At 36.9% G+C, this 27,252-nt stretch overlaps 1 protein-coding gene across 6 annotated transcripts in view; it reads left to right on the top strand.

The window, feature by feature from the left end:
* Positions 1 to 27,252, top strand: part of LOC100918706 (phospholipid-transporting ATPase FetA-like) — a 148,011-nt gene that overhangs the window by 82,242 nt on the left and 38,517 nt on the right. For all 6 annotated transcript variants that reach the window (XM_031945384.1, XM_031945382.1, XM_031945379.1 and 3 more), the window contains 4 exons: positions 9,811 to 10,007; positions 21,051 to 21,259; positions 24,183 to 24,226; positions 25,887 to 26,052. In XM_031945384.1, coding sequence (XP_031801244.1) covers positions 9,811 to 10,007; positions 21,051 to 21,259; positions 24,183 to 24,226; positions 25,887 to 26,052 — 616 coding nt within the window. The remainder of the gene's footprint in view (positions 1 to 9,810; positions 10,008 to 21,050; positions 21,260 to 24,182; positions 24,227 to 25,886; positions 26,053 to 27,252) is intronic.

The following is a 27,252-nucleotide window of genomic DNA, read 5'->3' as shown; positions in this document are numbered from 1 at the left end:
TTAGTCATCTAATTGAGCCTCTTCTTTTTACAAATGAGGAAACTGAAGTGCTGAGAAGTTAGTAGCATACACACACACACACACACACACACAAAACACCCCATGTGAATGCAGCCCTTCTTACATGCTTCCTTCCCAAAAGAGCCTAGAAAGTACTCCAAAAATATTAGATTCAGATAAACAAACAAATTTTGTTACCAACTTCTCACTGCTGCTCTTCCAGCCTTGTATACATGCTGTGAAGCAGGGACACAAGGACCCACCTCCTAGTGCCAAAGCACTCTTTCAAATCAGGGTTCAATGAAGTCAGGGCTGACCAGTTCCACATTTGACCACACTCTCAGCATCTCAGTTTGGTGTCTTTCTTTCCCATTTCACACACCAAATTGTCTTCTCTACTTAGTCATTCTAGTTACTTTCTAAACTCTAATGGTCACTCACTCCTTTACTTACTCTTTCCGAGGTCCCTTTGGACACAAATGCTAATTCTTTTTCCTTTACTATACTTACATTACTTTCCAAACTTCCAAAATATCAATAGTAAATTTAATATCTCTAATTAATACCATGGAATTACTAGAAGCTGTAGATTGTGACATATCCCTAACTCATAAAACTGGCAGTCTTAAAATTATTAAAATACAGATGTTTCTACTTGTCAATAATTTGACAACAAATTATGCTTTGTTCAAGGCTGGCGTTAGAAGAGAAGTTCATTGTTAGAAGCCTTTAAGCACCAGGACAAAGTCTAAGCTAGGGCCTTACAGGCTAGTTGAAGAGACAGATATATACCTAAAAGCATAAACAGAAATTCCAGATGGTATGTGCCAAGTTTTGGTGACTGCTACAAATAACAAACTAGTCCTGGATATCTCATTACATAAAGCCCAGCAAGTTTTCCTCCATAGTGAAATGATTCACTAATTGAGGCAGACTCTAATTAAGTGCCCCATTTGTCTCTAGTAAAACAAAAAATTCAACTTCATCCAGTGCTCCTTTTTGCCACAGAAAAAAAAGGGGCACAACATTTTCATCTTTTATAATTTAAGCTTAATCATTTAAAATGTCTGTTACTGTAAGATGTGCTGGTTCAATTTCATAGCCATCTCTACCTCAGTAAGCTCATGTAAAGTCCTTAAGCTCTTCAGGAACTGAATCAACAGGACACCCTCATGATAGCCTGGACCTAGGTGATTTCAAGAGTTGCTGAGGTTGGGTTTTTAGCATCAGCTGGTAAGAGATTTAGGAGACCCTGCATAAGTATCATGCTTGTTGGCTAATTTGTCCCGACTGTAGGTGTCTCAAGTCTATGGCTGGTAGATTAATTCTATTAAATTTGATTGACATTTAGTAACTACAAATCTTAGGGTCTGAAGAAAAGCTAAACTGGGTTTTTTTACAACAGTATATCATTCCACAGTTAGCAATGCAGAGTGAAACATGCTATTTTTCATTTTTTTTCCACTTTAGGTTTTCTTCCACTAAATGACTTAAATGAAAATATGTTTTACATGATTGCACATGTTTAACCTATATTCTCAGGAGGGAGAAAGGAAGGGAAGAAGAGAATTTGAAATTCAAAATTTTTAAAAGTGAATGTTGAAAATAGTTTTTTGAAAGTTGTTTTTACATGTAATTGGGGAAAAATAAAAATGTTATTTAGAAAAAATTATCTTGTCCAAAACAGAACACATTATCTTTTTCCCCAAAATTCCTCTATATTACTGTTAAGGGGGCCACCATCCCCAACTCTATTTACTCTCTTTCTCACTGTGCATATTTAATCTGTTGTCAAGGCCTGTCAATTTTTACCTTTTCAGCACCTGTCACATGCTTTTTACCTCTGACATTGCTATTACCTTAAAGCAGTTTCTTACCACCATATTCTTGGACTGCAATAGCCTGATAATTGGTCTTCCTGCCACAAATCTCTCCCCATTTTAGTTCATCCTCTACTCAGTTGTTTAAGTGACCTTGCAAAAGCTCCAGCCTAAACATGTCACTCCTCTATTCTAGTAGGTCTCTATTACCTCCAGGATCAAATATAACATTCTCTTTATGGTGTTCAAAGCCCTTCATCATCTGCCCCCTTCACCTTTCCAGTCGTCTTCTACCTTATATGTCCCTCACTTTCATATACTCTGGATCCAGGGACAACAAGCCTTCTTGATGCTCCTTGGGACAAGACACTTTATTTTTCTACTCTGGATTTTCCCTGACATCTCCCCATCTCCTTCCCTAAGCATGGAATGCTCTTCTTTACCTCTACTGTAAAGGGCAGGAACCCTGGAGAAATATACTTAAGGCTCTATATGATTGATTTAATCCTACAACAAAGTGTTAACTCCAGAAAGCTAGCCCGGCACCAGGTGAAGGAAACAGACTGTGAAGGAGATAATAAAGACTTTGGACTTTCCCTGACTATTCTTGTGGTGATTATTCTATTGAAACCAAGGCTGGTCCGAAGGCCCTCCAGAAAACTAACCAGAACATTACAGTTCAGAAAATCACCAGGGTAGTAAATGACAGAACCAACTTCTGAACTGGATTCTCTGACTCGAAATCCAGATGAAAAAGATTTTGCTTCATCCTTAATATCATCTACAGATGAAAGTAGGGAAGCTGAATGATCATTTCAAGCTCAATAAATGTGTTTTCTCTGCAGCCTAAAAAAGTCTTTTCCGCAAAGCAGAAACAAAAGCCTAAATAAGTCAAAAATGACTAAAGAAAACAAATTGCCACCACACACCTTTCTAAGTGTGTAACAAAAGAAACCTGGTGGCATCATTTGTTATGTAATAAGCTGATAAACCAGAAAGCTAGCCTGGCCCCAGGCAAAGGAGACAGACTGTGAAGGAGATAATAAAGACTTTGGACTTATCCCTGACTATTCTTGTAGTGATTACTCTGCTAAGACCAAGGCTGGTCTGAAGGCCCTCCAGAAAGCTAGCCCAGACATTACATGTTGGCGCCCAAACGTGGAAATAAGGATTTATACTTGGCAGTCCAGACTGACACAATCCTGAGTTCAGTGGAAAAGTCTCTGTGACCTAGAAATTAGGGTGAATATAAAATTAGACAACCAGGAAAATTTGGTAAGGGCTAGACTAGTGTTTCAGCTGAAATGAGACAAATGCTTAGAAAAGAGCCTTCCCCACCCCCAAGGGAAGTGTGTAGAATGCATAGTTAAGCGAATAAAAAACCAAGGTTTGATTGTAACTTGGAAGGAGATCATTGGACTTTTAGAAACATTACAGTACATATCCCCTTGGTTCTCTAAAGAAGAAAAATTAGAGCCAGGCAAGTGGAAACTAGTAGGAGAGCAACTAATTGAATATTAAAATAACAATGGTCCTGATTCAATTTCTAAAGAAACATTTTATATATATGTATATGTATATAGCTTAATGCAATTGGCTTTAGGGAATTACATAAGTTTTAGAATAAGGAAAAAGGAGAAAGAGCAGGAGGAGAATACTGATGACAAACTAGTTGAAAAGCATGAAGAATTAGACCAGAAAGGAGTTAAGTACAATTCTGATGGACATTTCCCATCCCCTGACCTATCCCCCTCAATTAACCCTTCATTGGGTAGAGGGAGAAGAGGAGGGGGAGGGGCAGTGACACAATCAGCACCACCTATGAAGCAGCCTAAGACTCGATTACAAAAGGCACTAGTTAAAGCTAAAAAAGAAGAACAGGATGTATCTGATTTAAGAATAGAAGCATACCCTGTTATTTAAGAGTTTGACTCCTCAGGTCAAGAAAGGAGAAGCTATATTTCTTTTGATCTGGAAATTATTAAATATCTGAAAAAGGGTTGCATTCTTTATGGGGCTACATCATTTTATATTAAGATGGTATTAGAGAATTTGGCTTATGATTTTAATCCCTAATGATTGGAAATCTATATCTATAGCAAGGACATGTTTAGAACCTGGACAAAACTTGTGACTTTTGGAGTACAGTGAACTATGTAGAATACAAGACCAATGAAATAGGCAAACAGGCGTTAAAATACCAGTTACCTTTGACCAACTGGCAGGTAAAGGTCAGTATGCAGACACTTCAATACAGATTAATTACCCTTTGATAGTATATGAGCAAATTGCTGCTACTGTTATCAAAGAATGGGGCAGCCTCTCAGAAAGGCAAGATAGAGGGGAAGCCTTCAGGAAAATAGAGCAAGGTCCAAATGAACCCTTTGCTCATTTTGTGGGATGTCTGCAAATAGCTATCATACAAACGATTGGAGAAAATGCAGCAATGGGAATAATGATGCCAGAGAAATGCTAGAGAAAATGCTAATGAAGTTTGTAGAGGAATTACATGGGGAATACACAAAGATGCTCCTTTAGAAGAGATCATAAGATGCTGTGCCACAGTAGGCACAAATGCCTTTTATACCCAGGCTATGATGCAGAACATGGGAAGACAGGGTCCCTCTTGGCAAGGGACTTCTAGAGAACCTTGTTGATGCTTTCAGTGTGGTGTAAAGTAGGGCATCTGAAAGCTCAGTGTAGGTATAGAGACAGAGTGAGAGGACCAGATGGGAGAACAAGACCCAAAACCCCATGTCCAAAATGAAACAAGGGCTTTTACTGGGCCTCAGAACATAGACTGACCCAGGGAAATGAGAGGCAGGGCCCAGCTCCAAGACCTCAAACAAAAAACAGGTGGGGCATGATGGCACCTGAGGTTACACCCAGAGAGTCTTTAGAAGTTCAATACTCTGATATGATCAATCAGCCAAAAAGCAATCATATGGGAGAAAGAGATTACAATTGGGGAGAATACAGGTTTTATAACCCGACAGAAGGGCAGTGTCCAGTGTGAGCAGCGCCAATAAAATTGCCAGTTGATAAGGAGAGATCCAGAAAGTGGCGAATAGAAGGGACTAGATAGGTTAATTGCTTAGGAGAAATGGTTTGCTTATATCTCTACAGATGAAGAAGGAATCAGATGGGTGCCAAAAAGCACCTGGAGAAAGACAGAAAAAGAGAAAAACCTCAAATCAAAGGAGAAGACCTAAGAAATATCTGACACTAAAAGAGCATGGCTGATAATGAGACTTACAGAACTTCAAAATTGGCAGGAATCATTGGATTCCCTAAGACATGATGAGACTATAGCAGGACTTTAAAACTTGCAGGAATTATTGGATTCCCTGACACATGAAGTAATGAACAATAGATTGATTTTGGACTATTTCTAGGGCTTATGGACATGTATAATTCCTCATGTTGATTCATGTTGTTTATTACATCACTACTACCCTGTGTTATATTATTATGTGCTTGTGTAATACCTCCCCTGTTGATGGATTTATGTATATCTGTTTTGAGACCCTTCAGAAACCCACTAACCTGGTTTGACTCCCCATTTCCCTTTGGTGTTTTCACCTCCCTGACAAGTCAGGAAGGGCATGATCACCTCCTTTTTGGGGTTCTCACCTCTCTGAGAAGTCAGGGAGGACATGACTACCTATGTTCTAAAAACAAAAGAAAGTGGGAGATGTAAAGAGCCAGAATTCTGGAGAAGTGTACTTAAGGCACAGTGTGATTGATTTAATCCTACAACAAGGTGTTAACTCGGTGGAATTAAAATAAAAATTCTCTAGTTTACATGTACTTAGTACTTGGTATAGTTCTACAAGTTGACACCTATTCTACAAGATTGACACCTATGATGGTGTAATTATAGTAGAGTATATAAGAGCTAAGAGCTCTGGGAGGGGAGACAGACTGGAAGGTAAAGATCCTCATGGTGGCTGTCCTGTCTCCTTCACTTCTTCACTGGGATGAGAGTGATTCCATCTTTGATCAGCTGTTGTGGCTCTCCTGCCCCCTGCACTTTATGAGATTCCATCTTGGACCAGCCTTTGGTGGCTCTCCTGCCTCCTGCATTCCTCCACTGAAACCAAGACCCGTTCTGGAGGGCCTCCAGAAAGCTAGCCCAGGCCCAGGCAAACGAGACATACTGTGAAGGAGATAATAAAGACTTTGGACTTTATCCCCAACTATTCTCATGGTGACTATTCTGTTGAGACCAAGGCTGATCCTGAGACCTCCAGAAAGCTAACCAGAACATTCCACTCTGCCTCCTGGCTTCCTGGGCTTTCTTCAGCTCCTAGCCAAAATCCTACTTTCTGTAGGAAGACTTTGACAATCTCTTCTAATTCTAGTGCCTTTCCTTTGCTGATTATTTCCAGTTTATCCTAGAAATAATTTGTCTGTAAATAATTATTTGCATATTCTGTCTCCTCGAGAATAGGGTCTGTCTTTTACATATCCCTAGCACTTAGCACAGTGCATGACAAATATTGTAGGTATTTAATAAATGTGTATTGATTGAATGCCCATAATAGCAATATCCTTCCCTTTCTACCCCTTGCCTGCTGACCCCACACTATTATAATCCAGTTGTAATCCATATATCCTTTAACACCCAGGTCAAAATCCATGTCTTTCATGAAATTCAAATCAGAATTAATTTCTTTCCCCCTTCTAGAGTACCTTATTTATAGTCCTTTCATAGTATTTCCTATGTATTGTATATTGTAGTTATAGACTGAGGTGAGTTCTGTTCTGACAGTAAGCAGTTGAGGAGCAAGTCCTTTGTACTCTACTTCCAGAAGAGAACAGCAGAGGTCTCCTTTGAAGTGGATTAATGTGAGTGTGTGGCCAGCTGCTGCCAGTTATGGGGAGAAGAAAGCAGGATGGACTGGCTAGGGAGAAACAGCACAAGCTGGCTTCCCTCTCAGAAAAAGGCAGCCAAGCCAGGAAGGCCTGCAGAAGAGCAGTCTTCTCAGCAGGGCCAGAGTCGATGTGGCCAAATGCTCCTGGTGAGCATCTGGTCAAGAAAGCAAATTATAGTCAGACAGGACTTCTGGGGCCGTACTAGTAACCCCACAAAGATGGCTTATTGACCTGCATTGGAAACTTGACTATGTGTAGTATTTATTTTCCCTTAAAACTGGGATTGTGTATTACTCACCTTTATATTCTCTACAATGCTTTTTATACCCATAAATGTTGAATGGATGGTAGGTAACCAAATGCATGAGTAGATGTTCAAAAGTGACTTTCTCAATGATTACTTAGCATCTCTGTGTGATACTGTCAGTCTGATGTAATATGCCCTTTGCTCCTAAAACTAGATGGTGTAGAAACTTCCTAATATCCACCTTTATATTTACCCCCTATTTTTAGAAAAGGAAAAACTTTCTAATGATTGTAGCTGTTCAGTAATGAAGTGGGCTACCTGGTTAACTTGTCACAGGAAGGGTTGAAGCAGAGATTCTGTAGAAGGAATTTCTTTTTTTTCTTTTTTAAGATTTATATATACATATTTATACAATTATCTTGCTGCACAAGAAAAATCAGGTCAGAAAGAAAAAAAATGAGAAAGAAAACAAAATTCAAGCAAACAACAACAAAGAGTGAGAATGTTATGTTGTGATCCACATTCAGTTCCCACAGTTCTCTCTCTGAGTGTAGATGGCTCTCTTCATCATAAAATCATTGGAACTGCCCTGAATCATGTCATTGTTGGAAAGAGTCAAGTCCATCAGAATCGATCATCGTATAACCTTCTTGTGGCTTTGTATAGTGATCTCCTGTTCTGCTTATTTCACTCAGAATCTGTTCATGTAAATGTCTCCAGGCCTCTCTAAAAGCATTCTGCTGATCATTTCTTACAGAACAGTACTATTCCATAACATTCATATACCATAACTCAAGATCTAAAAATGATTATATCATAGTCCAGCCTACTTGTGGGTTCACATATATGTGTGTGGGTTCATATATATGTGTGTGTGTGTGTGTGTGTGTGTGTGTCTATGAAAGAGTCATAATTGAACACCAAATAGATAATTTTGATTATATTAAATTAAAAAGGTTTTGTACAAACAAATCTAATGCAGACAAGATTAGAAGGGAAGTAATAAATTGGGAAAACATTTTTACATTTAAGGGTTCTGATAAAGGCTTCATTTCTAAAATATATAAATTTATAAGAATTCAAGCCATTCTCTAATTGATAAATGGTCAAGGATATGAACAGACAATTCTCAGATGAAGAAATTGAAACCATCTCTAGTCATGTGAAAAGGTGCTCTGACTCACTATTGATCAGAGAAATGCAAATTAAGACAATTCTGAGATACCACTACACACCTGGCTAAGATGACAGGAAAAGATAATGACAAATATTGGAAGGGATGTGGGAAAACTGGGACACTGACACATTGTTGGTGGAACTGTGAACAAATCTAACCATTCTGGAAAGCAGTTTAGAACTATGCTCAAGGAGTTATCAAACTGCATATCTTTTGATCCAGCAGTGTTTCTCTTAATCTGATCTGACAGGGGTTAACAAAGAGACATGAACTGTAATGTGAGCAATCCCCTTGGCTGAGATACTCATGATTCTGGAGGAAGGGAAAGAAGGGGCAAAGGCAGAGAAGTTTACTGAATTTTCCCCTCTTACTATGCTTCTCTAGAGCTACATTATGTTGAAGCTGGGGTTTTGAATCTTTTTTTAAAATAATTTAAAGATTTTCCGATTCTTAGTTAGCATGTGTTGTATCCTAGAGACTGGGCATGAAATTTGGGAGAACATACATGATTGGAGTTGTCAGAGGTCCCTTAATACTTCCTAGAGTGTTTTTCCTTTTTTCAGCATCTACTCTATCCTTCATTCTACATTCTGTTTTCCAGTGACCAGGTTTTTTACAGTAAAAACAGAATTTGTTGTTCACATTTCTTGTTGATTAAAGGGACCAGATTTTCCTTTCCTAATGGTGCAGAAGGGATTCAGGAACTAGTTTCATCCTCTTCCGCTAGTTGTAATCTCTAGAGAAAATCCAGTGTGAGAATATTGCCAGTCAAAAATAGCTTAATTTGTTTACAGTAAGGTGGGTGAAGATTATTAGCAAAATAAGATAAAAAGTGAAATGTCAAGGCAGGGTTAACAAGGAGTGGCTATAAGGTACAGATCACTTACCAATTTTTTTTCCTTTGTTCTCTTCACTTCGGGAATTACTGTCAAACTCAATGCCTTAAGTTGCCCTAAAATAATGGAATATTAATCTTGCCAATTACCTTAAAAAACCTTTTATAAGATTTAATCCTCATTTTTCCTTAAAACAAATTCTATGGAGTGGTACCCCAAAACTTACTAAGATGTTTCAGAAAGGCGTGAGTTCCTGGAACTATCCCAAGGTCTCAGGAGTTCTTTCCTGTGATCTTAAAATGATGGATTTCCAAACCTCCAGAATCCACCAAGATGTTTTTATCAGTTCTACAACTTTATCTAATTTTATTTCTTTAATTCCAACTTGGCCAATATTGCAATGAAAAAAGATTGCAGGGTTTTTTCTTTCTTTTTCTTATAACTTAATGTGCAGAAAGTCTAAAGTGGAGCTAGTCCTTCTTACTAAGATAACTGCTTCAGCTATGAAAGTTTATTAATCTTTCCTCTCTGGCTAGAAGTTTTTCTGGCTGGCTTCATTTTAAATCTTTCAAGGTAACAGGAGCTAGCTTACAACACAAACACAACACAGACATTAAAAAGACACAAAGACAAAATGACAAGATAAAAGCAAATTGTGCAAATCTAATTTTACCTGATTGACTTGGAGCACATAGAATTTGAGACATATAGAAAAAAACAGACCAGAAGTGCTCAAAGGAGCCAGATTACAGAAGTGTGCCATTCACAAAGCTAACTAAACATTCTCTTAGCCTGCAGTGGGGCTGAAGCTGGGGTTTTGAATCTTTTTTTTTTTTTTTTAATAATTTACAGATTTTCCTGTTCTTAGCTGGCATGTGTTGTATCCTGGCAATTGGGCATGGAATTTGGGATAACCAGAAGGGTTATTACTTCCAGATCTATCTGCCTCAAAAAGAGAAATTCAGTGCCCCAGGTGTTTCTACCTTCCTCATATTCTGGTCATATCTCATCATTCTCAACACTGTGGTGCCAATTTCCCTCTATGTCAGGTATGTGTATCTTTCTGGGGAAGGAAAAGGTCATGCTGTGGTAAAGTAACTACCCTCATACTTTCCATCTTGGGAAGAAGGCTGCAATAAAGCTCAGTGAAAACGCAGGGGTTCTACTCTGGTGCTCAGAAACTGACTACCACAAGAACTTTATCTACTCAGGAGAGAAGGGATAGGTTCCCCAATTTTTCCTGAGAAGTTCTCTAGAGAAATAATTGAAGTTTTCCCTAGAAGGGACCCCCTGAGGAGATGATGAGAATTCCCAACTCTCACCTGACATTCCTAATTAAAAGCAAGGAATTTCAGACTTCTTTTTCATGGTGCCTTATTTCTACCTAATAAATGTTTATCAACTATGAGTTGACTACCCTGTACAAAAAAGAGGAAAAAATATTACAAAGTACACATATTCAGGTGGATAATGTAGCCCCTGATCTCGCAGGGCAACCCAGGACAGATTCGATTGAAAGCCATTCTGCCCTTGTTCTGATTTTCACTATAGGTTTCCTGACTTCCAGATTCCACGGCACCTCTTCAGCCCCCATCCCCCATCTCTCATTCACACCACTGCCGGTGTATAGCATTAGGATAAAGTCTAAGCTCTTTAGTTTGTTTTCCAAAGATTTTCTGATTTTCCAACTTCCACACTCCGGCCTTTACCTCTCCACTGTGCAGAGTTGGCACTGGTTTCCAGTTGTATTCTGCATGTGCTCAGTTCCAATTTTGGATTATAACTCATGCTTCTCTTGCTTGGATTATCCATCCTGTCCTCTCAACCCAGCTTCCACTTTACTTATCCAAAATTCAAAGTGCAACTCAGAGTCCCTTCTCTAAAAAACTTTGTTAGCAATAGGAACCTATTAATGTTTTTGAGCTGAAGAGTGACATGATTAGTACTATGCATAATCTGAGAGCAGTGTGCAGAACATACAAAAGAAGGAAGAGACTATAGGCCATGAGACAAGTTAAGAGGCTGTTGCAGTAGTTATCTTTCACATTATCACTGTTTCAATATCTCACATCAGCTTAAGAATTAAATGAAAATTTGGGTAGAATTGCCAGATAATACGGAAAATATTTAGAAACTCAGAAATACATTAAATATGTGTTGGTTTTGTAAACACTCATAAAAGAAAAAGAAAAAATTCAGCCATCTTCTCTGGTACAAAGGAAGGGTCAAAAAATTTTCCAGATCACAGGGGCACTTTTCCCTCAACCCCCATGATATAAAAGAGTCAACTATAGTCAGTCAGTCTACAAAGCAAAAAGACTCAGGTGAGGATAATTGGAAGTAGGAATGCAAAGGAATGGCAATAGATAAAATATTACAGAAGTAGAATCATAGAATCTTAAAATTGCAAGAAAGATTGGAAATCTCTAATCTAACCTCCTCCCATATGGGAATCCATTCTACGATATTCCTGATAGGTTATCGTTTAATGACTTCAGCCACCTGTAAGAATGGCCATATTTTAGATATCTTTATCATCTATAATTGTGCCTTTGTGTGATCCTGAATTTTAAATTCTCCTTGCTGATCATAATGCCCTATCCTTCTGCTTCTCCTGCTGTTTCACTAAGCCTTTTCATGCCTTATTACTCTTCCCACTCTTTTAGTTGGTCAAGTCATCTCTAGCCACTTCTCTCCTTTGCAGTTTTGGCCTTGTTGTTTACTTATTTAATGATAGAATGTCTTCTCTCTTTGAATCCTTTGTTTTCAAGTCCTATACCTCCATTTTCATCCTGTCATAGCCCTCACTCTCAGTCACCCCTATAATGTAACCTCTCCATTCACTTCCTCCACTGGAAGATATCTTACAAGCGTGTTTACCACCACAAATTCATGTTTTCTGAGATCATAATTCATATGCCCTCATAACTGCATGGTAGTCCTTTTATTCCCTGATCTTATCCTCTCTCCCCCAACTACGTCTCCTGTCTCTCTTCTCTCACAGATGTTGCCACTGACTTTTCTGAAAAAAAAAAGAAGCTGATTCCCAAATCTCCTTTATTCCACAATTCAAACCCCCTTCACACTGTTACTCAGCCTTTCTTTTGTTTCTGTTTCTGAAAAAGAAGTTGCCTTTCTTCTTTCCAAAGCCAGCCTACTTATTTATATTTTTAAAAATTTTTATTATTATAGCTTTTTATTTACAAGATATATGCATAGGTAATTTTTCAGCATTGACAATTGCCAAACCTTTTGTTCCAATTTTCCCCTCCTTCTCCCCACCCTCTCCCCCAGATGGCAGGTTGACCAATACATGTTAAATATGTTAAAGTATATATTAAATACAATATAATATATATGTCCATACCGTTATTTTGCTGTACAAAAAGAATTGGATTTTGAAATAGTCTTACATTTATCTTTGACTCTATTCTCACTTTCCTCTCAACTTATTCTAGAATTTCACTACCCCACCTTCCTTCTCATTTTAACCTCTTGCTATTTACTGCTCCTTTCCTGCTGCCTACAAACATAACCACGTCTGTCTAATCCCTAAATAAATCTTCACTTGGTCTGCCTTCCCCTCAAGATATTATCCTGTCTCTTCTCAGTTCATCTATTCACATTTCTTCTACTTCCTCACCACTCTATTGAAACTTCCTGCTCAAAGATTACAAATCTCTTAACTGTTTAATCTTACTCAGGCCTCATCCTTCTCCTCTTTTCAGCTTTCTGATAGTGATCACACCCTCCTCCTCCATGTAATTCCTTCTCTGGCTCTTAGAAAAGCATCATAGCATGATGGATAAGGCATTGGGTTTGGACTTAGGAAGATTTCCTGGGGGCTAGATACAACCTTTCTGAGCCTCAATTTCTCCACGTAAGTTAACTCTTATCTCATAAGAATCTTGTGAGGATCAAATGAGTTCATGTATATGAAATGTTTTATGAAGCTCAGAACATGATGGAAATACCAGTGACCACTATTTCATGGCACTCCTTGCCTTTCAGGTTCCTTCTTATCAGTACCTTTGTTTACTATCCTCTTACTTCATCATCCCTTTTGCATGCATGTCCTCTAAGACTGTCCTGGTAAACTCATTAATTCCCATGGTTTGAATTGTCATCAATATGCAAAAGATTCCCAAATGGACGTATCCAGTCGTAACTTCTCTCTTGAACTTCAGTCCTATCTTGTCATTTACTTGCTGGGCATCTCCACCTGAACATCTCATCAACACCTCACACTTAACAGGTGTAAAACAAAACTCATTCTCTCAACCTAAACCCCTTCTTCAGACTTCCCATTTCTGTCGAGAGTCCCACCTTTCTCCCTGAGTTAAAAAACACAGGCTCCTAACCTGGGAGTGACCCTTTAGTCTTCCTTTTCCTTAAATGCCATATTTTTTTTTTATTTCACTTCTAAAACATTTCTTGTGTCTGTCCCCTTTTCTCTATTCACAGGATCAGCACTATGAACTATCACTTCTCCCCTGGACTAGTGTAGTCACCTTCAATCTTCCACATCTGTAGTCCATATCTCTATTCCATATCTCTAATTTATAAAGAAAATATATTTTAAAAATGAATGTACATGCATAACTAAAATGTTTTCACATATAATTGGAGACAATAAAATTTTTAAAAATTCATCTTCTGTGAATTTCTCTATTACTTCTCCTTCTTATTTAGGACAGGAGTGGTTTCTGTGCTCAGCACAGGCTCAGGTAGGAGATAATGAGAATAATCAAAATCATCTCTCTAAGGTACAAATCTGGCAGTGCTCAAAATCCTTATAGAGGCAATTTTATATTGCCTGAAAAATAAAATGTAAATTCTGCAGCCTGGTTTGAAAGGCCTCTAGCATATAAGCCTAACCTCCTCATCCAGCTTTAGTTCATATATGCATCTGAATTCGTAGGCATCCCATCTCCCACCAGTCCATGCAATTTATTTATACCATCCTTCTGAATCCCTGTTGCTATTATCTGCCAATCAAATCTCCACAGAGCACTTTTTCAAAGACTTTAGCACCTGGCCTACAATCAATACTCTGTCATCATCCTCAGGGACTTCAGTATCCATATTGGAGGAACATTATCAGAAACTGACTACAAAGTTTATCATATTCCTTAGTTTTAAAGACCCTAGCATTGTCAGACTTACTACCTCACCTTTTTAATGGATTAACTACCAATAAGATTCTGAACCTTGAAATCTATTTTCTTTTTCTCAGTGGCATTTTATTTTTCCAAATACATGTAAAAATATTTTTCGACATTCATTTTTGTAAGACTTTTGTGTCCCAAAATTTTTCCCCTTTTATCTCCCTCTCTCCCAGGACAGCAGGCAATCTTATATAGGTTAAATAAATATAATCCTTTTAAACATATTTCCATATTTGTTATGTTGTGCAAGAGAAATAAGACCAAAAGGGAGAAAATCATGAAAAAGAAAAAGCAAACACGCAAACAAAAAAAAAAAGGCAAAAATACTATGCTTTGATCCACATTCATAATTCTCTCTTTCTCTCTCTCTTTGGAAGTGGATGGCATTTTCCATTCCAAGTTTATTAAAATTGTCTTATATTACCCATATTGCTTAGAAGAGCCAAGTCCATCACAGTTGATCTTGCTGATACTGTGTAAAACATTCTCCTGGTTCTGCTAACTTCACTTCATGTAAGTCTTTCCAAGCTTTTCTGAAATCAGCTTGTTCATCATGAAATCTGTTTTTTAATCTCATTATCTCTACCTGAGTCTGTGCTGAGCACAGAAACAACTCCTATCCTAAACAGGAAGGAGAAGTAATAGAGAAATTCACAGAAGGTGAATTTTTTTATTTTTATTTCCCCCAATTACATGTAAAAACATTTTAGTTATGCATGTATATTCATTTTTTATTATAACTTTTTATTTACAAGTTATATGCATGGGTAATTTTACAGCATTAACAATTGCCAAACCTTTTGTTCCAATTTTTCCCCTCCTTCCCCCCATCCCCTCCCCCAGATAGCAGGTTGCCCAATACATGTTAAATATGTTAAAGTATGAATTAAATGCAATAAAAGTATGTATATTCATTTTTTAATATATTTTCTTATGAATCATATTGGGAGAGAAAAATCCAAACAGAAGGGTGTGAAAACCATGAGAGAAAAAAAAACAGAAGAAAAAGAAAAAAAAATTGAACATAGCATTGTGAATTTAGTCAGTCTCCGTAGTTCTCTCTCTTGATGCAGATGGCTTTCCATCCAAAGTTTGTTGGGATTGCTTTGGACCACTGAATCACTGAGAACCAAACCTTTCATAATTGATCATCTCACCTTCTTGCTGTTACTGTGTACAGTGTATTCCTGGTTCTGCTTGTTTCACTCAGAATCAGTTCATGTAAATCTTTTCAGACCTTTCTAAAATCAACCTGTTTATCATTTTTATAGAATAATATAATATTCCATTACTTTCATATACCATAACTTATTCAGCCCTTCCCCAATTGAAGGGCATCTAATCATTTTCCAATTCTTTTCCACTACAAAAAGAGCTGCCACAAACATTTTTGCACATGTGGGTCCCTTTCCTTTCTTTAAGATCTCTGAAACATAAGCTCAGCAAAAACATTGCTGGATCAAAGGATATGCACTTAGTTTCATAGTTTCAAATTGCTCTCCAGAATGGTTGGAATATTCCACAATTCCATCAACAATACATTAGTGTCCCAGTTTTCCCACATCCCCTTCAACATTTATCATTATCTTTTCCTGTTATCTTAGCCAATCTTAAGTTGAGTTGTGAGGTGGTACCTCAGTGTTGTTTTAATTTTGCATTTCTCTAATCAATAGTGATTTAGAGCATTTTTCACATGACTATAGATGACTTTAATTTCTTCATCTGAAAATTGTCTGTTCATATTCTTTGACCATTTACAAATTGGGGAATGACTTCTATTCTTATAATTTAATTCAGTTCTTTATATACTTTAGAAATGAGGCCTTTATAAGAGACACTGGCTATAAAATTTTTCCCTCAATTTTCTGCTTCCCTCTAATCTTGAATGCATTGGTTTTGTTTGTGAAAAATTTTTTTAGTTTAATGTAATCAAAGTTGTCCATTTTGCATTTCATAATGTTGTCCATTTCTTCTTTGGTCATAAATTCCTCCCTTCTCCAAAAATCTGATATAAATTATCCCTTGCTCTCTCCTAATTTACTTATTATATCACTTTGTACACTTAAATTATGTACCCATTTTGACCTTATTTTGTTATGAGGTATGAGATGTAGGTCTGTGCCAAGTTTCTGACATTATTTTCCAGTTCTCCCACCAATTTTTGTGAAATAGTGAGTTCTTATCCCAGAAGTTAGAGTTTTGGAATTTAGACATATATTATTATGTCATGTTTATCTAATTTACTAATCCATCACTCTATTTCTTAGCGAGTACCATATGGTTTTGATGATTTCTGCTTTATAATAGAGTTTTAGGTCTTGTACCACTATGTATTTTCTCTTTATATTTTTTCATTAACTCCCTTGATATTCTTAGCCTTTTGTTCTTCCAGATGAATTTTGTTACTAATTTTCCACCTCTATAAAATAATTTTTTGCCAGTTTGATTGATATACTTGTCATTTTTATCATATTAGCTCAGCCTACCCATGACCAATTGGTATTTTTCTAATTGTTTGTGTGAAAAGTGTTTTGCACTTGTGTTCATTTAAGTTCCTGGGTTTTTTCTTGGCAGGTAGACACCCAAATATTTCATTTTGTCTACAGTTATTTTCCTTCTTTTCCTGTTGTGCCTCTTCATATAACCAAATTTATCCCATTTTACCTCCCCTCCCTTACTCTTCTCACAGTACAATCCTTTTTCCACCCCTTCATGTCTTTTTCTTTAATGTCATCACATCAAAGTCAATTTATACCCACACTCTTTGTCTATGTATGCCCCCTCTAACTGCCCTAATAAAAGATACCATTTTCAAGAGTTACAAGTATCATTTTGCCCTCTAGGTTTGTAAACAGTTTAATCTTTATGTGTTTTTTCTTTCCTCTTTACCTTTTTGTAAATCTCAGTGTTGTTTTAATTTTCTTGAGTCCTGTGTTTGAAGATCAAATTTTCTGTTTGGTTCTGGTCTTTTAATAATAGTTTTTTTAAAAATAATAATAATAATTTAATTTAATAATAAATAATAAAATAAATAAAATTTAATAATAATGGAAAATGCCTTACTTTATTGAAGATTAATCTCCTCCCTAAAAGATGATGCTCAGTCTCATTGGAGTAGTTAATTCTGATTGTAATGCGAGGTCCTTTGCCTTCCAGAATATGATATCCCAGGCCCTCTGAGCCTTTATTTTAAAGGTGCCAGACTGTGGCTCTTTGATACTTGAAATTTTTTTCTGACAGCTTGCAATATTTTTTCCTTGAAATTATAGTTATAGAATTTTACAATAAGTTTCTTGGGGTTTTCCTTGTGGGATCTTTTTCCAGAGGTGATCAAATGGAGTCTTTCAGTGAATATTTTGTCCTCTGGTTCTAGTGTATCAATAGAATTTTCCTTGATGATCTCTTGAAGAATGCTATCTGGGGTCTTTTTTTTTTTTTTTTGGTCGTGGCCTTCTGGAAGACCAATAAGTTTTAAATTGTCTCTCTTGGATCTATTTTCCCGATAGGTTGTTTATCCAATGAGGTATTTTATGTTTTCTCCGTTTTTCATTCTATTTAGTTCGTTTGACTAATTCGTAATGTCTCATAGAGTCATTAGCTTCCATTTGCCCAGTTTTTAATGTATGATTTTCTTTAGTTAGCTTTTGTATTTCTTTTTCAATTTGATTAATTTGGTTTTTTAAAGTGTTATTTTCTTAAGTGGATTTTTTTTTTTACATTTGGCCAATTGTATTTTTTAAAGAATTGTTTTTTTCACTGAATTTTTGTCTTTCCTTTTCCAAGCTGTTGACTCTGTCTTGCATATCTCTTGTTTCTTTTCCCAATTCCTCTTCTACCTGTCTTATTTGCCTTTTAAAATCCTTTATGAGCATCTCCAAGAAAGTCTTTTTGGGCTTGAGACCAATTCATGTCATCCTTTAAGATTTCCCATGTGGCCATTTTGTTCTCTTCTGAGTTGATGTCTTGGTCTTCCCTGTCTCCATAGTAGCTTTCTATGGTTAAGGTTCATTTCTGTTTCTTTCTCATTTTCTTCCTTCCCATTCCTCCCATTCCTTCCTTCCTCCCATTCCTTCCTCCCATTCCTTCCTCCCATTCCTTCCTCCCCTTCCTTCCTTCCTTCCTTCCTTCCTTCCTTCCTTCCTTCCTTCCTTCCTTCCTTCCTTCCTTCCTTCCTTCCTTCCTTCCTTCCTTCCTTCCTTCCTATTTTGAAGGTTGAGCTCTGCTCCTGGAGTATAGATGGTGCTGTCCAAACTTCTTGTGCCATTCTGAGCCTGGGCTTTGAGCACAGAAGCGCCTTGTATTTGGTGTCTTGCTCACAGCAGGGTAACCCTATCTTCTCTCTCCAGGCAGTAGTCTGATTTACCAGATTGGCAGTCCCCCTTCTTCAGTGGGACTGGAGACTGTCTCAGTAAGGACCAGAGGTCTAGGTTGCTGATCCGTTGTGATTAAGACCCTCTCATTGACTTTCCCAGATAGCATCTTAGTCTCCCTCCTGGAATCCCGTTATCCTTTGACCGAGATAGCCCATATCTGATTCTGCTACCCTGATCTTAGATTCTTAATCATCACCTAATAAAAAACTGAGCTGATTTCATTTTACTCATAAATTTATACTGCATAATTCAATGTGGTCTCTTACGTCCCCTTAGTGATCTTTCTCTACTGTTAATGATTTTGTGTATTAGCAGCCATTGCAAAAGATTTCCCATCTCAAGTTCCCAGTAGCTTCCTTATCCCCAGCCCCAGACCAATAACACTCAGATGATTTAGTTTTCTATTCTCTTATAAACCACTCCTGCTCCTGCTTTGGTTCACATTTACATTCTCATTCCTTCTCATGCTCACTCCACAACTGTCTTCCCCATAGGTCAGTGCACTAATGGAGTTCACAAAATTAGTGTAAAATGAAATATTCCTTAGGATACCTAACCACAGAGCTTTAGCAATGTTCTTCTCTACATATTCCTTAGGTCAACTCATTATACTGTCAAACACTGCTTACAGAGTCATACTAAGGATGACAGCCACTGGAAATAGTAGCTTCCCTTCTTTTTCCTTAAATATACTCCAGCTATAGCACTCACACATGGCAGAGGGATGTTATTATTATTCACAAAATAATCCACCTGCCTCCTACAGTTTTAGTGTGCTTCTAGTTACAGTACTAATACCATCTTATCAAGTCTTATCACATCTCAAAATGTCTCTTGTGTCTGTCCCCTCCTTTATGTTCCCAGTAATTCTTCCTGTCTTTCTTTTCCCTATTCAGTGCCATCCTCCATACCATGCCAGATTATTCTTCCTCAGGAAGAGATATGATTATGTCCTTTTTTTTTTTCAGAACTCTCAGGAGCTCCCTACTGCCTACCAAGTAAAATTCATTTTCATTTGCCTGGCATTCAGATCATCCCAAAGTTGGCATTACCTTATCTTTCCAGATTTATGTTGTACTACTCTAATATGTGTACCATGTTCCAGACAAACCAGACTATGCTCTCTGGCCTCCTCATTTATTTTTGCTCCAGAAGTATTCTTTCTCTCTAAAATCCTTTAAAATCTAATCATATGCCATATTCTAACAGCCTTGCAGTTGGTCTTTGGGCTACATAATGTCTAACTCACCTTTTGGGTTTCTTGCCACTCTTTTATAATTTTGTTTTATTTATTTCTTACATATGTGAATTGTTTTTCCTCCTTTAACTATTCTTACTCTTTAGAAGGTATACTCCTTCATTGATATTTTCCACCATCTGTTTTGCCTTGTCAATTATTGTGTTCTTTTAAAATTCTTCCTTGAGCAAATTTTAAACTATTCTGGGGATTCTTGCAGTATGGATGTCCATTTTGTCTTCTAGAGGTATAGTTGTCATAATAGCCATGATCTGTTCTTCTTGAGATTTTTTTCTTAATTTAACTCTGTAGTATTTATTCATTGCATTGGAATTCCATTTTTTCTTCTGTTAGATTTCCTATGAGATTTTGTCTTCTAAGGATTTTTTTTCTTCCCTCATCTTTTCTTTGTTGTTGTTATTATTTTATTTCAAGATTTATATGTCTTTGTTTTGAGGTGGTACAGGAAAGCTGGACTTAGTCACAACTACTTTTTTGGCCAGCTTGCTAAAATTTCCCTTAATTTTTGTTGTTCTTTACTCAATTTCTTCATTCTGTCTTTTGCTGATTCCAATTATCTTTAGTTCTCCTACATCGTTTTCCCTTTCCTCCATCAAATATTAAATTAAAGAAAAAATATTGTGGCAGGAGATGACTGAGTTCTCAAAGGATTATGCCACTGACATGAAGTTATGTAAGGTTCTACCAAACTTCAAAGACTTTATGTATAAGTCTTTTGACAGATTATGTTGTCTGAGGACCAGCCTAACTAGATTCAGAGAGTTTCATCACTAGACTGGTTGCTTGGTGATAAACTTTTCAGTCACAGCAATTCTTGAAGACCATCTAAGGCATAGATACTTTGCAATCTGGGTCAATGAAAGGGAACATATACCAATGAAATCACAGATTCTTGAAGTATTAAAGTAAGTTTGTTTACAATTTTTCTCAAAAGTTTTTGGAGTGAATTATAACTTTTTATTATTTAGCACTTATTTATTTATCCACTTAAGCTTCTCATTCAACATTCCTTGGAGATCTCGATATTGCACATTGTTGAAGTTTTTCCTTTGTTTCTCTTATAATGCAGAATATTGAATTATATAGGTTTTTTTTCTCATTGGTTCTCAAATTTTATTTTTCATGTTATTTCTAGAAATTTTGTTGGATTTGGACATTTCTCTGAGTTTTTGTTGAGCAGGTTTAGATTTCCCTGGGTCTTACATGTGCCCCCTCTGCTATCTTTAAAGGAGCCCTGAAGCAGGACTTTCCATCCCACACTGACCAGAGTTCTCTCTCTTCATTTCTCCACAGTGTAGAGATAATACGATTGGGCAACAGCTTCTATATCAACTGGGACCGAAAAATGTTTTACATCCCATATAACACACCAGCCCAGGCCCATACCACAACTCTGAATGAGGAACTAGGCCAGATCCAATATGTGTTCTCTGACAAGACGGGGACACTGACTCAGAATATCATGGTTTTCATCAAGTGTTCCATTAATGGGCGGTCATACGGTATACACAACTTAATTTCTATCAGAAAACATTTGTTACCAAGTTATTGTTGGGTATGATAAAAATCTGGCATGATATTAATATTCTTTATAAATCATCCAACCCTAAACTCAGTAAATTTAAATGATTGCATGTGCTCCAAATGAAATCTAGCTCTACCTTTAATCCTTTCATGTGGCAAAGAAAGCACATCTCTACAGCCACCCTTCTCTGAATTCTTCCATGGACTAAGTCCTGGGGGAAGCAACTAAAAGGGAACAGTATGGAAAGGTAGGAAGAGGATCAGTGACTCTGACATTATTGCTTGATTTTATAAATTGTGGCTTTTGTGATCATTCCATATTTCCAAAATATATAAATATATAATGTGTGTGTGTGTGTGTGTGTGTGTGTGTGTGTGTGTGTGTGTGTGTGTGTAAGGCATGTAAGGCTCCTTCCTTTAAATGTCTATGAACAATGATCTTTTTTAGTAGGAAGGAGACCTCATATTAAAAAAAAAATGACAAAAGAATAGGCACAAATCAGAGCATTCCAATATTTTCTTGTATTCCTACCAATCTAGATCTTGTACTGATTGCCTCTGATGGATCATTTTTGGCCAAGGTGTGTACGTATTTTGAGAGAAATAAGTATTTTCTTAATTAATGTCTCAGACAAAATCAAAGGTTGAATAATAATACTTGCATTATCTAACTCTCATGATTTTCATGAAGATCAAATAAAATAAAGTATGTAAAATGCTTTGCAAATTTTTAAGGCACTGTAAATGATTGTTATTATTATTAAGACAGATGAAGAGTCAGGAGATATTATTGTAATGAATATAAGACCCATCTCCATCACAGAGAACATCTAGACTTGTCCCCTAATTAGTCAAAGGTCATTGTTTTTTATACTCAAAAAGGACCAATGACATTACAGTGTTGAGATCGAGGTACAGTGTGTGGCTGCTCAGTCCTGTATGAACTCAAAAGGCTCTACCACGAGTTGGGCACAAAAAGACCATTGAACATTTGGGATGGAACTATTTCTAGATTTGCATCTTCATATTTCCTTTGTGCTGCTACAATTCTGCTTTGTTCTGAATATATCTAATAATTATATATGACATTTATATAGCACCTTAAGGTTTGCAAAATACCACAAATATATCATCATTATTATTATTAAATTATCAGATCTTCATAACTCTTTGAGCCAGATACTAAAGGTGTTATTATCTCCTTCTTTAAACATGAGAAAACTGAAATTCAGAAGTGTCATCAAAGATAACTCATCTATGATCACACAACTATTAGGCTGGGATTTGAAGTGGTATTTGAACTCAAACTCTTTTGATTCTAAGTCCATGCTCTTCCACTACACTAGATTGCCTTTCAGGAAAATAATAATAACTGGCATTTATACGACTTCTTGAAGTTTGTAAAGTCCTGGTGGTGCAGTCGATAGAGTGCCTAACCTGGAGTCAGATTCAAATTCATCTTCCTGAGTTCAGATCTGTCCTCAGACACTTATTAACTGTATGATCCTGGGCAAGTCACTTAATTTTGTTTGCCTCAGTTTCCTCATCTGTAAAATGAACTGAAGAAGGAAGTGGCAAATCACTCCAAAATCTTTGCCAAGAAAACCCCAAATGGGGTCATGAAGAATTAGACACAATTGAAAAACAACTGAACAAAAGTGTTTTACATACATTGCTTTATATAAGCCTTGATATAGCCCTGTGATATAGGTAACTGCAGTTGTTATCCCCCTTTTACAATTTCCATAGTTATTCAGCTTATGAAAAAAATGACAAAAAAAAGTACAGGCCAGATTTGAAGTCAATTATTTATTATTTTAAGTCCAGAATTTTGCCATCTATACCAGATTGTTTGTGTACTAGCTACACTCCTCCTCTGAATACTTGTAACCCCTTTGAAGACCTAAATCACTAATAAATTCTATAGATTAATCCTATCCAGAATTGTATCTTTGTGGCATCTTCACTCATTGTATAGTTACTAACAGAAACTTTCTTAGTTAGGGAAATATAAGATGATAAAATTAGAACAAACTTGGAAGCCATCTCCTCTAGTGCATACCTATATTGTCTCTAAACTGTCCCTAAGAATTGATCTTATGCATGTTCTGCAGTTACTAAGAAACATGCTACTGGTGCCACCTATTTCCCAGTTGTTCATTCACTTTCACTAAAAGGAGCAGAACTGGGGCCCTAATTCTCCTCCTCCAATTAATGACCAGTATAGAGGGTCACAATCAGTGGGGGAACTCTGGGTGAGGTATGAGACCCTTCAGCCCAGAGGGAATCTGCTGACAATGTCTGGTTCAGTTCCCCATCTCCCCTAAGGGCTCTCGGCCTTCCTGAGAAGTCAGGGGGCAGTGATGACCTGTGTTGAGATTGAAGCAAAGGGATAGCAGGTGGCAAACTACAATAGCAAGTTGTTTACATGGTCCTACATGCTCAGAGTTGTTTTTGTTACATTATAATAAAAAGGGGAAAGCCCTTGAAATAAACGGACTCCATTTTCCCACATCCTTGGGAGTCTCGCCTCATCACTTCTCCACTAAGAAGGTATATTTTAATCACCCCGATGTGGGGGCTCGAGAAAGCAACGGTACGTTTTGTTACCCCAGCTTGGGGGCTCTAGAAAGCAGGATATAATAGACCAGACTTTAGGAAGGGAGAAAAAGGAGACAATTTTTAAGCGAGGTTTAAGTGCGAATGAAGCACTTCAAGATCTAGGAATGAAAGAATCATGTGCAGAGGCTTACAGGTTCTCTTTTAGATTTGTTTACCCTCTTCCAGGCAATTTGTAACACATTGTTACTTGATTTTTTGATTAGATATTTGGGCTGGGTTGCAAGATGTCTGGCATATAACTCTGGGTCAGAATGACATCCAAAGTCCATTTCCCAACAGGTGATGTCTACGATATGACTGGACAAAAGATGGAAATCACAGAGGTGAGAGATGACATCATGGTTCCTGGAGAAATTCACATGTAAATTTCAAGGCCTATGCCAACATATTATAAAATGACCCCCTGACACAGGCCTATTCCCTGAAATGAGTACATGTCCCACTACACGACATAGGCACACACATACCACTTTGTCTTCCTAATGCCGACCTACCCCCCTGACACTAGATCCCATGATAATGAGATTGGATCTCACTAATCTGTGCCACCAAAGGCCTTGTGACATGATTATACATATCCCAAAAATATTCCAAAAAGGAAAAAAAAAGAAGAGATCAATATTTTACTGCAAGTCATTAAATGTGTCCCATGCATAAAACAGAAAAAAAGAAAAAGTACCTTCTAACAGAGATTATAATCTGGAGAGAAGAGAGTCATTCACAGCAAATAGTTAAATAAGAAAAGATAACATTATTAATATAATAGTATAGACAATGTTAGAAGTTAAGAATAGAGACAACTCTGTGGATCTAAGTGGTCAAGAAAGGAGGAGTTAAAATATGAGCTATGTCCTAAAAGATTAATAACATTTGAATGGGTGGGGAAGGAAAGGCATTTCAAATGGGAAAAAAGCATGAAAAAAAGATACAAAAATGGAAATGTGTATGGAACAAAAGGGAATCTATATTTAATAGGGGAAGGTGTTGAAATTATTGGGGAAAAGGAAAGATTTGAGAAATGAGGGAAAGACAAAAATCGGTCATAATTCTAGATGTTTAAGCTTAATGGTATTGTTGTAAGTAATAACGAAGTAAAGTGAAGCTGATTTGTGGAGAAAAGATTAATTCTGATTAAATCATGGTGAATTTGAGTTATCATCAGACAGTATATGCAGTGGAGCTGTCCAGCAGGCAGGCTCCTTTGCAGAGCTGAAATTCAAGAAAGGCCAAGGCAAGGAATACAGATTGAGATGATAGCTGAAGTTTAGGGGATGAATGATCTCTGAAGAAGACTATATGACAGTGGAGAAAAGGCCAAACACAGGACTGAAATGAAAACTCATGAGTGAGGAACCAGAAAAAGTGATCAGAAAGGGGAGAATAAACTTAGTGGAGCAACTTAATGAAAGAGAGAAGTGTTCACCAGTGGCAAATGCTGCAAAGAATGAAGACTAACAAAGTCTTGGGATATGTTGATTAGGATAATAATCAGTGGTTATTCGAGTGTTTTTTTATAGTGGGCATAAAGGGTAGAGGAGTGAATGGATCAAAAAGTAGTTGTAGTGATTATTCTTTCTAAAAAAAAAACTAATGGGAAGGAGAATGACAAGACAGCAGCTCTAGGGATAGCAGCTAAAATTTTTAGTAGCGAGAAAATCTTGTAGAAGGGAAGGGTCTGGTAGAGAAGGAAAGATTGAAAATGCAAAAGAGAGACAGGAGATGGTTACTAGAATAGTTCTAATAGAGGAAGGATAGGATGTAATGAAAAGTTAAAAGGTTTACCAGGTCCCTGAAACAGTGGGATGATAGAGCAGGGTACTAGAATTGAACTATAAGACTTAGAAAGTGGTAAGAGAGCCCAGTAGGAAACGTCTCCCCAGACCTAAAAACTAGAGTGTCTAGATAAACTAAAGAATCCAGACATTTCCCTAAAAGAGCTTAACAGTAGCTGCTGGAATGATTGTTCTTGCCCTTGTGTTGTAGGAAACAGAGAAGGTTGACTTCTCCTACAATAAACTGGCTGACCCCAAGTTTTCATTTTATGACAAGAGTTTGGCAGAAGCAGTAAAAAAAGGAGATATAATGGTCCACCTTTTTTTTCTCTCCCTCTCGCTCTGTCACACAGTGATGTCAGAAGAGAAAGAGGAAGGTAAGAGAAGGGCTGGGACGCGAGGTTATATAATCAGTTACAAAGTTCATGGGGCCAAGCTTTGAGTTCTCAAAATCAGTCCCTCCATTTAAAGATCCTATCTATTGTGGAGACATCGGGAGATGGTTCAAGATTGCTCTCCTTGATAGTATTTCAGAATTTAAATGCTTCCCTAAACATATTAATTTCTTAGAGGAGCTTATTACGTCTCCATCATATTTTAGCAATCTTTTATCCAATCTTTATCTGAAACATGTACAGTATGGCATTGTAAAGCAATGAGACTTCATCCTTCAAAGTGTCACATTTAGAGATTACCTACTTGTATGGTTCTTTATAAACCTTAGACTGACATACAAATGTGAGTTATTAACAATAATAACTATGCTTATTTTAGTACTACATTTAAAGGATCTTTGATTTCTTCAGTATAGTCACAATATTTCCTGATATTCTCTTCTCCATGCCTTAATGAGTTTTTCTGGCTGAAAACAACAACGAACTGTCAATGAACCTTTTGGTAATGAAACTCTTTGAACCTACACTGTCTTCAGAGGAGACAGAGACAGAGACAGTGAGACAGAGAATCCATTACTGAAATTATAATAATAATAGTGCTTTAAGGTTTAAAAAGGATTTTCTCACTACAAGCCTGTTAAGTAGAATAGTGCCAGTGTTATTTCATTTATTCTACAGGTAAGGAAACTAAGACTCACAATTTCAATTACTATTCTCCATACTGGAAACCTTTGCAACTAAATAAAGCCTTGAACCTGATATAACCTTTGCAACTAAATAAAGCCTTGAACCAGCACAGTCTTCAAGAGCAGAGTGTTATCTCAGTAATATAATGAAGTATTAGAATAGGGTTTACATGGAGAAACAATAATAGTAATATTATTATTAATGCCTCCCGTTTATGTAAAACCTAATTTTCAAAATGCTTTCCTATTCATTTCATTTAGTTTTTATATTAGCCTGATGAGGTACAAGAAATAGACATTACTATTTCCATTTTACTGATTAAGAAATTGAAGAATACAAAAGTTAAATGATTTGCTCCAAGTAATATAGCTCATAAGAATCAGAAAATAATGGAACTTCTATCTTTTGGTTTTTGGCTTAATGCTCTTTCTACTGTATGACACTGCTTCTCTAATGTTGCCATTGAAATGATGCCATTGCTCTAAATATTTTTTT

Source organism: Sarcophilus harrisii, chromosome 1 (genome assembly GCF_902635505.1).
Source record: "Sarcophilus harrisii chromosome 1, mSarHar1.11, whole genome shotgun sequence".
NCBI classification, from domain to species: Eukaryota; Metazoa; Chordata; class Mammalia; order Dasyuromorphia; family Dasyuridae; genus Sarcophilus; species Sarcophilus harrisii.
The sequence above is the reverse complement of the archived record's forward strand: the minus strand, read 5'-3'. Positions and strand labels throughout refer to the sequence as shown.